Source organism: Cyprinus carpio, chromosome A11, assembly GCF_018340385.1.
Source record: "Cyprinus carpio isolate SPL01 chromosome A11, ASM1834038v1, whole genome shotgun sequence".
NCBI lineage: Eukaryota > Metazoa > Chordata > Actinopteri > Cypriniformes > Cyprinidae > Cyprinus > Cyprinus carpio.
In genome coordinates, this window is record NC_056582.1 from 21,705,357 (window position 1) to 21,723,392 (window position 18,036).

General features: G+C 35.2%; 1 protein-coding gene across 1 annotated transcript in view; it reads left to right on the forward strand.

Moving 5' to 3' along the window:
* LOC109093478 (cyclin-dependent kinase 18-like) overlaps positions 1–13,566 on the forward strand; it is a 57,917-nt gene extending 44,351 nt beyond the window's left edge. Inside the window, exons 7-16 of the mRNA XM_042766777.1 lie at positions 1,058–1,152; positions 1,336–1,398; positions 2,280–2,403; positions 2,602–2,722; positions 4,494–4,591; positions 5,657–5,762; positions 5,955–5,997; positions 12,633–12,723; positions 12,881–12,958; positions 13,140–13,566. Coding sequence (XP_042622711.1) covers positions 1,058–1,152; positions 1,336–1,398; positions 2,280–2,403; positions 2,602–2,722; positions 4,494–4,591; positions 5,657–5,762; positions 5,955–5,997; positions 12,633–12,723; positions 12,881–12,958; positions 13,140–13,174 — 854 coding nt within the window. The 3' untranslated portion in view covers positions 13,175–13,566. The remainder of the gene's footprint in view (positions 1–1,057; positions 1,153–1,335; positions 1,399–2,279; positions 2,404–2,601; positions 2,723–4,493; positions 4,592–5,656; positions 5,763–5,954; positions 5,998–12,632; positions 12,724–12,880; positions 12,959–13,139) is intronic.
* Positions 13,567–18,036: the final 4,470 nt, after the last annotated feature.

Genomic DNA, 18,036 nt, shown 5'->3' on the forward strand with positions numbered 1-18,036 from the left:
CTCCCCAGTTGTTCAAATCCCAGATTGTCACAAAGAGTATACATTCTAAACTAGCAAGCCACAGGCGTCTTCTTCACCCAGCCTGAATCACTCCATCTAAATGAGATGGAGTACGTGAGCAGGGTTGCTAACGGAAACGCTGACGTGAAGCAAGGCTGCCACCCAGTGGCCGCTGAGGGAACATACCGTGAAGCACTGCATTACAAAACATGCCACGAGACGTCAGAGTTAGGCATAATTCAGAAAGCAATTCTTTTATAGCTCTATAAAGACTTCATTTAAGTATCAACTCGTTTCAGATTTAATGTTACGGGGATCCCTTTCTCTAAAGAAAAATTTATATATAATATATGATATATATAATAATTTATATATAACTAAAATGACCTAAAATGTATATATTTATTAAAAGTAGAGCAAATATTTTAGGGCTTATTTCTTAGTAATCCAGCAAGGGCACATTAGACCGATCAAAAGTAAGAGTAAAGCCATTTATAATGTTATAAAAGAATTTCAAATAATGCTGTTCTTTAAAACTTCCTATTGCTGAAAAATTTATTTATTAATAATTTTTTTTTTGTTTGTTTTCACAAAAATTATAATTAGCTCAAATGTTTTGAAGATAACTAATAATATGAAATGTGTCTTGAGCGTATTAGAAAATGATTAGGGCTAAATTCATAGTATACTTGATTAGGCATTCAAATATTTAAATATATAAAAACATATATACACACTGGTAGAATATTTAAATATACAGATTACATAATGCACATTTAATTAACAAATAAAACAATACATCAATTGTATATATTTCCATAAATGGCAAATATATTGGCTGTTTATGGTAATATTTACCTTTTCAGTATGAATTGGAAGAAAACAACACTTAGAGCCATTTTCTCATTTGAATGACAATTCTGCATCCTGTTTGGCTCGATTAAAATTCAGGAACTGCATTAGAATTTCAAAAGATTTCCATTCTGAATGTTGCCCGACCCTGCTGGAGGTTATTGTTGTAGGTGCTCATTATCATACTCTTGTTGTGTTGCGCCAGTGTCACTGCTGAAGAACCTGAAGCACGCCAACATCGTAACGCTGCATGACATCATCCATACGGACCGATGTCTCACCCTTGTCTTTGAGTATCTGGTAAGCCACGTCTGAATGTTATGAAATCAGTAGCAGCCTGTATATTTCCCACAATGCTTTGTGATATTGGGTGAGGTGGTATTTTACATATTTTTCTCTTGAACTATGAAAGCAACCTCAAAAAGTGACAGGACCAGTCTGTTCTGAAAGCTGTTTTAACGTCATAATCTTTTGTGTTTAAAGGACAATGACTTGAAGCAGTACCTCGACAACTGTGGAAACCTAATGAGCATGCACAATGTGAAGGTAACAGCGAAAAACATCAACAAGCTTACCAATTAAAAGTCTACATAGACAGCTACCTTCTAAGGAAGAATCCTAATTCGAGACATGACAATTGATTCTGATAGAGTGTGACATGTTAATCTGTTGCTAAATAACAACAGCTTTCTTAATTTGTTAATCGATTACAAGCACAAAACTGCTCGAAAACCTCACAGCTAATCAGAAGAGCAGGATTTTGGACCAATGAGATTTCGCTGGGTGGGGCTACCTCTTTTGTGATTTTTCTTACCTATAGAGAAAACATTGGTGGAAATTAGAGCAATGGGAGCCATAATTGACTAATTAGTTTGTTTACATAACTCCATTTATTAAGTCCATTTATTAAGGAAAATTACATACAAATTAAGTATGGATCTCAAAGTGACATTTCAAACGCTTAATGATTTGGAAATAGCCCATATGTTTTATGATAATGTATTAATAAAATAATTAGATTGATAAATACTATACTAACAGCAGTAATCAACCTTTCTCATTCAGCAGCTAATAGCTTTTTGCATGTCACTTTATGCAGGTGTATAAAACAGTGTCAGGCATAAAATAGTATTCATAAAAAAAAAAAAAAAAAGTGATATGCGGTAAAGTGAACACTAGGTAAAGAAGTCTTTAAACAAATTTCATATATACTTGTCATTATTGAATTAAAAAATATAGCAGAATGTTCTTCATTCAAGTATTTCATAATGCGTTATCTGCAGTGGATACATGTGATGTTGCCTTAAAATTAGGTGAAAATAAGGTATCTTAGAAGGCAGCTGCCTACATTTCGTATGCCTTAAAATGCTGTCCTTGTTGGTAATTTAAGTTTAGAAGCGCTAACATCCACTTCTCTGTCCTTGTAGATATTTACGTTCCAGCTTCTTCGTGGTTTATCATATTGTCATAAGAGGAAGATTCTCCACCGGGACCTGAAGCCTCAGAATCTGCTCATTAATGACAAAGGAGAACTCAAACTGGCAGACTTTGGTGAGACTTTCTTACAAGGCCTAAATATTCACAGATGCATTTACTTTGGTGTGCTGTACAAAGACTTGTTTTTTAGCACATTACCCAGCAGCGGTCTCCCATGTGACTCACATTTTTAATCAGCTTTTGGCTCAGATTCTGGGTTGCCCAGCAACGTTTGCTCATCGCCTTAACTATCTGTCTAATTGTACTTATTAGGTTTGGCCAGAGCAAAATCAGTTCCTACAAAAACCTATTCGAATGAGGTTGTGACCTTGTGGTATCGACCTCCTGATGTCCTGCTGGGTTCCACGGAGTACTCAACACCGATAGACATGTGGTAAGATGTTTCTCCCGGAAACCACTGCTAGAAAACATTGACCATAAAGTATGCCATCAGCCACAATGTGTTGTTAACATTATGAAAGATTCGAGCAAAACTATTGATACTACTCATATACAATGCTCACAGACTATAAAAAAGGCAAAAATAGTCCTTGATCTAAAATGATAAATCATGATATATACTGGAGGCTGAGCTCTTTTGACTCGGGTTAGTAAACATCACAGCAAATGTGAAAAATTGTTAAACATATCCTTTTAAATTAGACAGATTTAACCATTTAAATAAGATAAATTTAATCATTTAAACTAGACTAATTTAACTGTTTATATAACACAAATGTAATCATTTGACAAATTGAATCACTGAAATATACTAATTTAATTTAAACAGTAGATTTTAACCATTTAAATTAGACATTAGTTACATTTGCAAACAAAGCACAACTCATATTTTCTCTCTAGACACATTTAACCATTTAAAGTCAATGTAACCATTTAAATAAACAAATCTGACCATTTCAATTAGAAATTGGTTAAATTAGATTCATTTAACTCTCTACACTCAAAATAAATCATTATTATTAAATATTTGCATCTACTTAAATATTTCCATAAGGTATGCCTTTAATTTTAATGGACTGAATAAATTGAACTGGTCAAAAAAAAAAAATAAATAAATAAATATATGGCTAACTTTGGAACAAGGTAGATTCATTTTGTTAAAATGTATGAGATTGGTTTACATATTGTAAATTAGAGTTATTATTTAAATTAGAAGCGGTGGAGTGGGGTATGAGTGGTTATGAACGAATGAATGAAACGCATTTGTCCGTGTTTCACTCCGTCTCGAATCGCACTCGTGGAAACCGCTTGAGAAACAGTGTCTCTTTCGCGGCTCGGTACATTTTCAACTCGTTTCTTTAGTCTCGAGCAAGACTGTACGACATTCACATTACATGATTTTACTTATTTGTAAGTAGAAAGGGCGACAGCGCACCGCATTAAAAGAAACAATCATTCTTGTTTTCATAATCACTGGCCAAATTCAAAAACAAAATTAAAATTAAATCATCTTTGAGAACAAGGGGGGCCCCTGGTGTTTCAGTGGCCCTACGCTGCTTGCGTATTTTGTGTATTGGGAGGATCGGCTCTAGGTTCACTTAACCTTTTGTTAAAAAAAAAAAAAAAAAAAAAAAAAAAAAAAAATCCCATTTATGAACTTTATGGAATAATACATCAAACTGGATTTTGATCATGCCAAAGAGCTCTTGACTGTTGCTCAGTCTTCCAGAAGAAACATTAAGTTAGAAAATTGAATTCTGTCTTTCCTGACACAACCTTTTAACATCACATGCACACACTGACACGCACTCCTCAGGCAACCTTGGATAGCTGACACGGACTCGGACATAAATGCTTTTTTAAAGCTAAGCCATCCTGTTCGATAAAAATGCCGTTGTGTTTAATCCTCAGGATTAGTCCAGTGGGCTAATCAATCCGATCGTGACAGCAGCCACATGTGTCTTTCTCATATCTCCACCTCGCAGCTTCCCCAAAACTACCCTCCAGTCAAGCAGACGTCAAACTGTGATAGGAGAATAGACACCGTATCTAATACAAGTGTGACAGCCCTGATCTGATATATTCAAATGATGTCTGCTGGCTTCATTTAAAAGCACTGACGTATAGAATAACAGCACTGAAATTAAAAGAGATTTTATGATCATAATGCAGCAAGAATATGATGGATGTCTCTGTATGACTAGGGGCGTGGGGTGTATCCTGTACGAAATGGCCACAGGCCGTCCCATGTTTCCTGGATCGACTGTCAAAGAGGAACTACACCTGATATTTCGGCTTATGGGTATGAGAGACATTTTGTGTCATTTTAATTATGTATAAATTAATATCTTTAAAATAAAGGTTCTTTATTGGCATCTGCTGTTCCTTAAAGAACTTTTAGGGTTTTTCAGATTATTAAAATGTACAATGAACTTTACACTATAAAAAAAAGCTTCTTTCAGAACTGTTGAAAGGTTAAAAAGAAATGGTTCTCTTATGGAATCACTATGAAACCCCCCTTTTGAGGTTTCTTAGGCAAATGTGAAAATCTGGTTATATTTGCATATTTAAATGTTACATTTCTCATTTTAATTAGATCAATTTGTCTAGTTGAACAACTATGCACTGCCATTCAAAAGTTGGTCAGAAAGGTTTTTAATGATTTAAAAGAAGTCTCTTATGCTCACCAATGCTGCTTTTATTTGATTAAAAATACATTAAAAACAGTAATATTGCAAAATACTATAACAATTTTTAAAAAGTGGTTTCTATTTCAATATATGTTAAAATGCAATTAATTTCTGTAATGCAAAGCTGAATTTTCAGCATCATTACTCCAGTGTTCAGTGTCACATGATCCTTCAAAAACCATTCTTATATACTGATTTGAAATGGAAACCTCTGTAACACTATAGATGTCTTTAACAGTCACTTTTTGCTCTTATATAAATCATAAAAAAAAAAAACCTTATGCCTTGTAATCAGATTTTGCTTCTGTTTTGTTGTTGTTGTTGTTATTGTTTTTTTTTTTTTTTTATCCAAAACTACTTGTTTCACAGAAAACAACTTGACTTACTGGCAAACTCTCTGATTGAGTGATTACATGCTCCTCATAAGCGCTCGTTCCAGCAGCCAGCTGTAAACATGACAACCTGTGCAATTCGATTCAGAAGCTGTGCAAAGCCAGCCAACCTAATCAGAGCTTGCCAGATCAAAAAAACATCAGGCATTTTTTATGTAATCTGCATCAGGCGGTCAGTGAACGGACTGTGGGTGGTCGTGGGTGTACCATCTGAGGCAGAATGAAGGTCTAATTGTCTCACTGTAGGACACATTCAAAAATTCTTACACTTCTTTCCGTAAACAGGCACCCCAACTGAGGAGAGCTGGCCCGGAATCACAGCTAATGAGGAATTCAAATCCTACCTGTTTCCTCAGTACAGAGCACAAGCGCTCATTAATCATGTGCCCAGGTACCACACGAACACCACAAACTAACTTGCATGCAACAGGACTAGCTTTTGGCTTCTTTAAATAAACTGTACAAACAAAAACACACCTGTATCTATAAATAAATAACAACAAAGCATGTTTTGAAGACTTTGCATGCTATGAATTATAGATGGTGAATACTGTAATACACAAGCATGTTTTTTTTTTTTAAGGCTTGACACAGAGGGAATAGACCTTCTTACGGCTCTATTGCTGGTGAGTGAAAATCTGAAGAAAAAAAAAGTTGGATTATTCTGATTCGAGCTAGAAACATACTTTATGCAAGTATGCAAACACAAATGTGAAGCCTTAGCCAATGCATCACAAGCATGAGTATTTTGGGCTTGTTCATAATTAAAAGTCCCCACAGTATGCACATTTTTTTCTGGTTATTATCTGAATTAAATGCCATTAAATGGTTATGTATCCAAAATGCAATGTTCTGAATATACATTATTTCATAACTTCTAAAGGAATAGGTCACCTAAAAATTAAAAAATTGGCTGAAAATGTACTCATCCTCTGGCCATCCAAGATGTTTGTTTCTTCATGAGAACATATTTGGTGAAATTTAGCATTACATGTCTTGCTCACCAATGGATCTTCTGCAGTGAATGGGTGCCGTCAGAATGAGAGTCCAAACAGCTGATAAAATAATCCACAAGTAATCCACACCACTCCAGTCCATCAGTTAACATCTTGTGAAGTAAAAAGCTTCTTGTAGGAAACAAATCCATTGTTACGATGTTTTAATTGTAAACCATTGCATCTAGACAAAATACAGTCCATAATGTTGTCCTCTCACATAAAAACCCAGTGACACATTTGATTAAAACTGTTGTGGACTGTTTTCACTTGTAAGTGGTGCTTGATCTGTGCATATTTCTCTCCTGATTCAGACAAGACAACTGTTCCAATGAAAAAAATATATATTATGGACAGAGGATTCATACTTTGGTCGAAAACAATGGTTTGAAGTTAAAAAACATGTTTATGATGGATTAGTTTCTTTCAAACTCACAGCCTTTCACTTCACAAGACATTAACTGATGGACTGGAGTGGTGTGGATTACTTGTGGATTATTGTGATGTTTTTATCAGCTGTTTGGACTCTCATTCTGACGGCACCCATTCACTGCAGAGGATCCATTGGTGAGCAAGTGATGCAATGCTACTTTTCTCCAAATCTGTTTTTATGATCATCTTGGATGGCCTGAGTGTGAATAAATTTTAAGCATTTTTTTTTTTTTGGGGTGAACAAAGTAAACTCAGTTTGAAACATAAATATTGAAAAACATAGTGTACTTCTAGTATTCAAATAAATTAAATAATTTTGCATGTAAATGTCTCCTCATATCCAATTTTTAAGAAAAAACTAATTCTATGATACACTTTCATGCACTTTTAGGTTTTATTCCCTCCTAAATGTTTCAAATTAGGAACACATGTGAAAAGTAAGCATCAATATACAATGTATTTGCATAGAGTACATTTTTACTGAAAACATAAATATTATCTGAGGTGCATTGTTCTGTGTAGACAACTTTCCATTTGTTGGAATGCTAAGGAGGAGCCTGTAAGATATTGGGCAATAGATTTATGCAATATGAGAATTTGCCAGTCTGTATCAAATGTCAAAAACAACAGCCCTGCAGAGCTGTACTGAGAATAGTCTATAAACACACACATACCTAGCCAGTGGCGGTACTGTGTTTAGAACGTGCCCTGCTGATGAAAGAGGTCATCAGAGGATGACATATGGCAGAATAGCAGGAAGACAATATTTCTGGTATCATAGCATGGATGAAACAGGAATATTACTGCCTATTTTAGAAAAATGTAAGTCACTATCAATAAATCTGATAATGTGTCTATTTATTGTTAAAAACACTGCTGTGTTAACAGACGATAACAATAATGTCCATGGAACTATGCATACAATTTTGTTGACATCTGCATAATAAGAGACCACATTAACTTTCATCACTACAAAATACAATAATTGATGTAAAAGCCTTCATTCTCAAGCGTGAAATACAGACCTGTAGATTTTTTTAAACTATTAAAATAAGTATTAATATTGTTATTATTATTATTGTTATTAGCAATAACAATACTATTACTAATATTTACGACCCTGGTAATTCTGCAAATTGTTTTGCAATCAGAATGGCCACAAATTAATATTCAAATTTATTTTTAACACATCCCCTTGGTATTTTAATTGTCTAATCATTATGCATTGTGTCAAACATTAGAAATAAAATAATTATATAATAATTATAAAAAATTATAAGAATAAAAAAATAAATTACTAACCAATTAAAATTACTACTACTAATAATAATATAAAATGCCATGATATTTATCTAAAGCTGTTTCGCAATTTAAATTTCACAAATATTCACATTTATGTTTTAACAACACAACCCCCTAGTATTATAATAGTCTAATCATTATAAATTATGGTGTGAAAATTCTGAAATATTTATTAAAAATCACATAAATAATTATTTTATTTATTTATTATTAATAATAATAAAATATCTGAATAATCTCAAAATTAATAACCCTTCAAAAAACAATCTAGTATTCTACAGTCCAATTATAATCATTGTGGCAAAACTAAGAAATTAAATACTAATTAAAAAAAAACAGATCAAACACTAATAAATTAAAGGTTACATATACTAATCAATTAAAATCAATAAATTATAATTAAAATCTGTATAAGTCAAAAAGAAAAAAAAGCTCTAGCATGAGATCAGATATTATTTATGTGTGAGATTTCTAACAAGCACACAGCACAAGTGCAGAGGCCAGCGAGGTGCTGTTTAATGCCATGGAACTGCAATAGTCTTCAGCTCCCACAAATCCCTGGGTGAAAAAAGGCCCTTGTTAAAGAGTTTCGCTGCTGAGACGGAGTGCGCTCAGAAGCTAATTACGGTGTCAGCCTCCCCTCGCTGCCTGCTCTCCTCCAGGTCCAATTAGTCTGATACAGGCAGGGGTGTCAGGCACGGAGCATTATAGCGTTATCAAAACACAGGTAAACAAATGCAGACACCTGCACGCTTCACTCAGGTACAGGCAAGAGTAAGGACCTTTCAGACGAATATTGTTCAAGATTATGTTGGGGAATGACTGAACAAAGAGGGCTGCCAAAGGCTAAAGACTCTTCCAGAGACTCAATGCTGATCATAGCATTCTGGATGTAGTCTGCAGTAAAAACATACCCATCATCAGACTGGTCTTTTTTTCTGGTTTTAGCTGGGTTTTGGGCCACTTTTTGGTTGATCAGACTGGAACACCAGCTAAAACATGCAAACTATTATGTTATACTTAATTTACAAACTCAATATACTATAATGTCTCCAGTATGACAGTTAGGTAAATGTGATTAAAAGTGCTGTGCCAAATAATGTCCTAAATAAAATCCGCACCTACAAATTGTACCATGTACCCTGATGGATATCAGATGGTAAAAAGCCTAAAAATAGAGGTTGGGTCAATTTGTAATAGTTATATGATTCGTTTAATTTAACCACAATAGAACAGTCAGTGGGAGGTCTAAGATTGTGTGTGTTAGAATGCGGTATGTGTGCAGAAATGTGAACGCGTTTCTCTCCTTCTCTTTGTGCGTTCTGATGGCACGCGCAGCTTGAGCGCGCTCTGACCTGTCATTATGATGAAAGACCGCGGAGTGCGCGATTCGTTAATGGTGACAGCGGCCTTAATGAGTCCGAACCGTGCACCTGTTTCTCATCAAACCCCGCTGACTGATCGCGCCGTCAGCTTCACACAATGCGCTCTGAACGCTCTGCTCGTTTGAAACACCGCCAAACTTCGCCGGAGACAATTTTATAACTTTGTGTGAGATGACAGCAGGGTGATGGGTGCTTCATTATTTAAAACTATTTTATAGCTCAGGGATCAACAAGTCAGGGCAGCTGTGCTCAAATCGAGTCATTAGTGAAGAGCACACACCACGGGAAAGAACACAGGCAGCACTTGCGCTCTAGTGCGCAAAACAGTGAAAGAAGCTTTACGCATGCGCACAGAGTATCTGCTGTACTTTTAAAATACGATAAAACAATTTTATTCAAAGTTGATTAAAATTAAAGTGGTCTTTCTTTTCTGAGAAAACAGACATCAGTGTTAATATTTCGAGAAAACATGAAATTTATATTATAATAGTCAAAGTATAAATATATATATACGTATGTATATGTATATATATATATATATATATATATATATATATATATATATATATATAATATAGGGCTGTCAAAATGATTAATCACGATTAATCACATCCAAAATAAAAGTTTTGTTTACATAATATATGTGTGTATACTGTGTATATTTATTATGTATATATAAATACACACACATGCATGTATATATTTAAGAAGAATGTTATGTTTATATATTAAATATATTTATATATAATATAAAATATAAGAAATATAAATATATAAATGTATATACATGTAAATATTCACAAAAAAAAAAACACACACAAACAAAATATATATATATATATATATATATATATATATATATATACACACACACACACACACACACACACACACACACACACACACACACACACACAAGTACATTTACATAATATAAAAAGTAAATTAAATCTTGACATGGCTAATTATGGTCACTATAGATTATGTAATTTATATTACAACATTTGCATTTAAAAAATATAAAAAGTTAGTGTAATGTGTTTAATATAAATTATGATTTTTATACATAATATATAATTTATCATATCTTCGGTAACAATAGATCAGTTGTTCTCAACTGGCACTACAGACAAACCTAAACTCTAAAATATAACATTAGAATTTAAAAAGTAAAAACTACATTATTTCTTTCTGCATTAACTCATTATTTCTTTCTTAGATTTATCAATTTGAGAACATCACTAAAATGTTCTTTAACTGCACTTCTAAAAATTGATAAAACTGTTAAATTTAAAAATGGAGGCTTTCTTTTCTGAGAAACCAAAAAAAAAATAATGATATCAATGTTAACATTTTTAGAAAACAATAAGAAATGTATCATATTTATATTTAAAATAAATAATGTGTCTAAACAAATATATACAGGTCCTTCTCAAAAAATTAGCATATTGTGAAAAAGTTCATTATTTTCCATAATGTAATGATAAAAAATTAACTTTCATATATTTTAGATTCATTGCACACCAACTGAAATATTTCAGGTCTTTTATTGTTTTAATACTGATGATTTTGGCATACAGCTCATGAAAACCAAAAAAATTCCTATCTCAAAAAATTAGCATATCATGAAAAGGTTCTCTAAACGAGCTATTAACCTAATCATCTAAATCAACTAATTAACTCTAAACACCTGCAAAAGATTCCTGAGGCTTTTAAAAACTCCCAGCCTGGTTCATTACTCAAAACCGCAATCATGGGTAAGACTGCCGACCTGACTGCTGTCCAGAAGGCCATCATTGACACCCTCAAGCGAGAGAGTAAGACACAGAAAGAAATTTCAGAACGAATAGGCTGTTCCCAGAGTGCTGTATCAAGGCACCTCAGTGGGAAGTCTGTGGGAAGGAAAAAGTGTGGCAAAAAACGCTGCACAACGAGAAGAGGTGACCGGACCCTGAGGAAGATTGTGCAGAAAGGACCGATTCCAGACCTTGGGGGACCTGCGGAAGCAGTGGACTGAGTCTGGAGTAGAAACATCCAGAGCCACCGTGCACAGGCGTGTGCAGGAAATGGGCTACAGGTGCCGCATTCCCCACAGAGAAGCAGCACTGGACTGTCGCTCAGTGGTCCAAAGTACTTTTTTCAGAAGAAAGCAAATTTTGCATGTCATTCGGAAATCAAGGTGCCAGAGTCTGGAGGAAGACTGGGGAGAAGGAAATGCCAAAATGCCTGAAGTCCAGTGTCAAGTACCCACAGTCAGTGATGGTCTGGGGTGCCATGTCAGCTGCTGGTGTTGGTCCACTGTGTTTTATCAAGGGGAGGGTCAATGCAGCTAGCTATCAGGAGATTTTGGAGCACTTCATGCTTCCATCTGCTGAAAAGCTTTATGGAGATGAAGATTTCGTTTTTCAGCACGACCTGGCACCTGCTCACAGTGCCAAAACCACTGGTAAATGGTTTACTGACCATGGTATTACTGTGCTCAATTGGCCTGCCAACTCTCCTGACCTGAACCCCCATAGAGAATCTGTGGGATATATTGTGAAGGGAAAGTTGAGAGACGCAAGACCCAACACTCTGGATGAGCTTAAGGCCAGTATCGAAGCATCCTGGGCCTCCATAACACCTCAGCAGTGCCACAGGCTGATTGCCTCCATGCCACGCCGCATTGAAGCAGTCATTTCTGCAAAAGAAATTCCCGACCAAGTATTGAGTGCGTAACTGAACATAATTATTTGAAGGTTGACTTTTTTTTGTATTAAAAAGCACTTTTCTTTATTGGTCGGATGAAATATGCTAATTTTTTGAGATAGGAATTTTGGGTTTTCATGAGCTGTATGCCAAAATCATCAGTATTAAAACAATAAAAGACCTGAAATATTTCAGTTGGTGTGCAATGAATCTAAAATATATGAAAGTTAAATTTTTATCATTACATTATGGAAAATAATGAACTTTTTCACAATATGCTAATTTTTTGAGAAGGACCTGTGTATATATATATATATAAAACAATTAAATCTTAATATATTATGGTCACTATAGATTGAAATATTATGCATAATCTTAATATTGTTTATGTTTATATATATATATTAATTATATATATAAATTTCCCTCCATTTTTCTTTTTGTTTTGTTTCTGTTCAGTATGACACCAGGCGCAGGATTTCCGCCGAGTTGTCTCTGAGACACTCTTACTTCCTGACTCTAGGCGAGAACATCCACTCCATACCTGACAGTGAGTTCATCCCAATATTTACGCAGTTTCTAGAGAGTCTGCTTACACAGCATCACCTCAACACGAGCCTTATCATCTGTCTTTCACCGTGATGAAACAACAAACAAGAAAATACATTTGCTTTGATCATCACCCACTTGTCTTCTATCCTCTCTAGCCTCATCTGTGTTCTCACTGAGGGAGATCCAGCTACAGAAGGATCCGGGACACAAGAGCTCAGTATTCCAGCCACCGGGTATTCAATTCCATTGATTTGGCATCACTCATCTCTATTATTATCTCTATTTCGAAACTTGATCATGTTTAGTCATGCACAAGAAACATTAATCTCATCTGTAAACCTGTAAGAAAATGTTTTCACCTCACCTGTACTCTTGCAGGTCTGTCTAACAATGGGTCATTTTCTCCAAATCCAGGTCGAGGCAAAAACCGCAGACAAAGCATATTCTGAGGACACGAAACAAAGCGGTGTGCATGAAGAGATCGCCAGAACAAAACCATTATGAAGCAAACAGCTTTGATTCTCCATCTAAAACATGCATGCATCCATTCACAAACACACCAATTTATTAGTCTGTCCTTCAGAAAACAGATTCAATAGAAGTGAATCATCCTCAGTCATAACATTGGCTGGTTGAAAGTGTGACCGAGGTTTAATCAAATCTCTTTTGCGGTCTCTTTTAAACCTAAAAACCACACTGATCCTAAAGCTCAAATCTTTCACAGACAAGGCTTAAGCCTGAGCTGTTTTAACTGTAAGAAACTTGCACTGACATATGTGACCCTGGACCACAAAACCAGTCTTAAGTGTCAATTTTGAGATTTATACATCATCTGAAAACTGAATAAATAAGCTTTGGTCGAGGTGCAACTATTTGAAAATCTGGAATCTGAGGGTGCAAAAAAATCTAAATACTGAGAAAATCACCTTTAAAGTTGTCCAAATGAAGTTATAAGCAATGAATATTACTAAGTTTTGATATATTTACAGTAGGAAATTTACAAAATATCTTCATGGAACTATTGTGGAATGATCTTTACTTAATATTTTGGCATAAAAGAAAAGTCTATAATTGTGACCCATACAGTGTATTTTTGGCTATGGCTTCAAATATACCCAAGCGACTTAAGACTGGTTTGTGGTCCAGGGTCACATATTTTAAAATATATCAGTGCCATTGTTTTATCTCAAGATGCAGTAATGTTTTTTTTTTGTTTTGTTTTTTTCTAAGGAACGGTTATAAAAGATACTTAAAGGTCCTAATTGAACTACAGCCTAAACCTGGCTTAGTCTAAGCCCTTACTGTGAAACCAGGCCTTAGACTTACTCTTCTCCGCCTGGATCAAATAGTATTTTCAGATGTTCATGGTATTTTTCATTGTGTGTGTATATGTGCGAGAAACATGGTAGCTAATACTTTTTTTCCTTTGAGTGAAATGTCCTTCATTTCTGTTTGAAGTTTGACTTGTTTTGCCATACGTGTATGACGAGTCATTGCACAAGCTCATATTGCAGTTTATTTCACAAGCGTTCATTCAATATTTTAATATCGAGAGGGGTTGACATTAAAAATGTAAACTGTGGTAAATATTTGAGCCATTGAATAGAGAATTACTTGAATTCTGTCATGATACCATTGAACTTTGGCTACTAAAGGTGCTGCAAGTGATTTTAGCTTACAAAATTACACCGCCTGCTTCCTTTCTTCTAAATCCTGTCCACAAAATGATTGACAGCCAAAGAGTGTTTCTGATTGGCTAGAAGAAAGAAAAAAAAGCTGTGGTACTCGCTTACAGCATCTTTGACTAGTTACTAATTTATGAAATCATCAAAAGGTGCCTTTTGCAGACTGTAAGAGATGAAGGGGTCCAATTTTACGCTTTTCGAAAAACCATCTACTTCAATCTCCTCAAAGATCTCGGTCCTTTCAAGTAATTGCACATGCAGATATTCATTTTGCCATTTAAGCTAACTGCTGCTCTGTATTTGCACATGGCATGCAAGTGTCCCGGACCTGAAACCTCATTATTGTTCTCCTTTTCCTACTGTATCTTGTAGTTTAAAGATAAAAGCAAAAGACTCTTTATTGTAAACGGCATTGAGCACAAGCTAGTTTTACTGTGGACAGAAATGAAAAGCTTATCATTTAAAGGCCACCGGGGAACAGAAAAATTAAGAATGACTGACAAAGAAGAAAATATATTGACTTAAAATGATTTAGTTTACCATTACTGAAGAAGCGGCACTAATTTATGTGTTTTGTGGTAAATTAAAATATTTTAAATACTCTATTGAAAAAAAATTAATATATAAATATATGTATTTTGACACGTGTTTTCTTTATTCTCAGTGAACTTTTGCCAGAAAAAAAAAATAAACTATGGTATTAAATGATCTTAGATGATGTCTAAATGTTTTATAAAAGATTTAGATTTTTGTATGAAATGTGATATTAAATATTTTGTGTGATTTGTCTATTCTATTATGATATTCTGAAGCTGAATGTATTGTGACTACGAAGATGCCAAAAATAATTAAATAATCAATTAAATAAATGATGACGTTGAGTTGAAGCATGGGAATGTGACTGCCCTCGTCTCGAACAATGGTCTTAATGTCTTGAATGGCGCTATTTGATATTAATACACTTCACAAAGTAAACTTGAAATAGAAATATAAAACAATAATGTGGCAGATTAGTCAGATCCTCCCTGTAGTGACGTCATGTTATTGGTAGCCTATCTTCCCGCAGGGAGGTGTGTATAAATGGCTGTTTGGTGCGGGCCGGATGTGTGTCATCTGTTCTGTGCCTGCGCTCTTCCTGTTTACCCCCGGCATTCAACAGAGGTCTGTGGTTAAAACACAGCCGTTTGGGCATTTTAACACCGCTTGTGTCATTTTGTGGGGCTTTGCGTACACTGGAGAGTCTATTGTAAACAACCGTTACGTGCGGTCTGGCTCGTTACACTGCCTAGTCCCAGGTACGTAAGATTTAGTATATTGCCAGAGGTTTTAGGTGATGTGGTGTGGGGTGTCAGCTATGTTTATCTTTACCGCAGCATTCCCGTGTGTTTACCGTTTTGAGTGGGGGACATCCAATATATGCTGTTTGGCATCTACTTCATTTCTATCCCGTGGATACTGACGTCAGCTCTGCTTTCTGGTGTGGCAAACGGCTGCGTTATTTGGTATGTGTGTTTATATTTCCGATTGCTGTTCATAAACTATAACTAGTTTACTAATCGTCTTCTTATCTGTTAGGGGCTAAGACTGTGCGTGCTGCATTTCCCTACTACATATAGAAGCACGCTGCTGTTTTGTTCCTGCTGGATTTGCTTTCGTTTCTTTTCTGTATATTTTTGTTGTGTGTTTTCATCATTTTGTCCTGGGTGATTTAGCGCGGCCCGATTTTGGAGTTGTTGGTTAAAACCCTGCTCCTACTGTGACTGTATTTTAAAAGATCTTTTCCTCGTACGTTGGGAAATAACGAGTTCAAGGGCCGCGCTCATTCAGATATTTATTTCTTCATTTTTTTTCCCTTTGTGGTGTGTGTTTCTCATTTTGGACCGGTTCAGAATGCTGAGATTTTCTCTTGGTACATTGTTGTCTTTAAATTTATTTTCCTTTTCCTTTTGTGGTATTATCTAGCTGTTTAAGCTAGAATTTATTTCTTTTCTTTATGTTGGAAGGGTTTCTTTTGCTTCCCTGCATTTAATAAGTTTTTATTGATTAATTTCTATTGATTTGATTTATTCTGTTTTGTATTACAATTACAGGAGCTGTGTGTCCGACGGCAGTGAGGCTTTCCTTCACCGTGTGCTGTGTTATGCTGTGTGAGCACCACTGATAAAATCACGGGTATTGGAGTGAGTGTGTGTGTGTGTGTGTGTGCACTTAGTGTGATTCTCCTCTTTTGCTCCCTCTCTTAGCCCATTTGATGCCAATAGGCTACAGCTCCGAAGTAAATGTGAATCCTTATTGTGGATTGTGATTTCCAGCTTAGTAATTGGCTGGGTGACTATTATTCCTGCATTTTAAACTTTTGTACTAATAAACAAACTCTATTTTGCTACCCACGTCTCTTGCTCATTTTATTCAGTGGAATGAACCTGGGTTCCTTATAACATTTTAAGTGAACTGTGATTCCCTGGTATAGTCCCAGGGTGGCGTAGTCTATTGTATATCTCTTGAGTGTTGAATATTGCTGCAAAAAGACCACTTTGCCACAATAAGAAGAAGAAGAACTTGAAATAGGATTCGGTCTTGGCAACATACCGTCTCCTCGACAGCCAGATAAACCTGTGTGCAAATCAGTGTGTGTTTCATTGTTAGCAACAAAAGTCTTGTGTAAAAACTAGTCGGACCTGTCAGATGCACTCGGGCCGGGGTACAGTGAACATGAAAATATCTATAAAACAAAAACATTCCAAATATGCCTGTGCATGTCGCCCCAGGCAACAGTGCGTGGTTTCTCACCCTCTTGGGTATGCTGGCTTTGTTGACGAATTATGTGTAGGAGGAACAAACTACTAGAAAGCACACCTGTTGCACGGATCTGTTTCTTCTTGTTTGGATGATTGAATCTTTTTAGCGAATCATTTCGATTTCGTGTACCGGTTCCTTTGAATCATAAAGCGAGTGTTATTCGATAATGTTATTGTTATTATTATTATTATTATTATTTGTCCAGGATTGGTAACACATGTGGTACTGATCTCTATGGAACACCGTTTCCGCCACTGAATTAAAAAATTAAAATGCAGCTGTGACTATTTTTTTCTCTGACAATTCTGACTTTTTTTCTCGCAATTGCGAGTTTATATCTCGTAATTCTGTTTTTTTTTCTCAGAATTGCGAGATGATATCTCATAATTCTGACTTTTTTCTCAGAAAAACTCTAAATTTTTACCTCTCACTCTCAGAATTGCGAGTTAATATCTCGCAAAGCAATTCTGCTGGGGGTGGGGGGGTATGGGAGACAGAATTTGACGTTATAACTCGCAATTGCGAGTTTATTTCACAATTCTATGAAAAAAAAGGTGAGAATTGTAAGATAAAAAGTAGCATTAACCTTTTTATATACGTTTAAATTTATGTGTAATGGGAGGCTGTACAATATTATAATTTCCTAATGATTTTCTTTGACTTTCCAAAACACACACACACACACACACACAGAGAGAGAGAGAGAGAGAGAGAGAGAGAGAGAGAGAGAGATAAAACATCACTTGACTAAAATATTTTACCAGCGCTTCTCCACAAATGGGGCGGTTTAGATTAAATCGTTCAAAAGAACCGATTTGAATGAACGA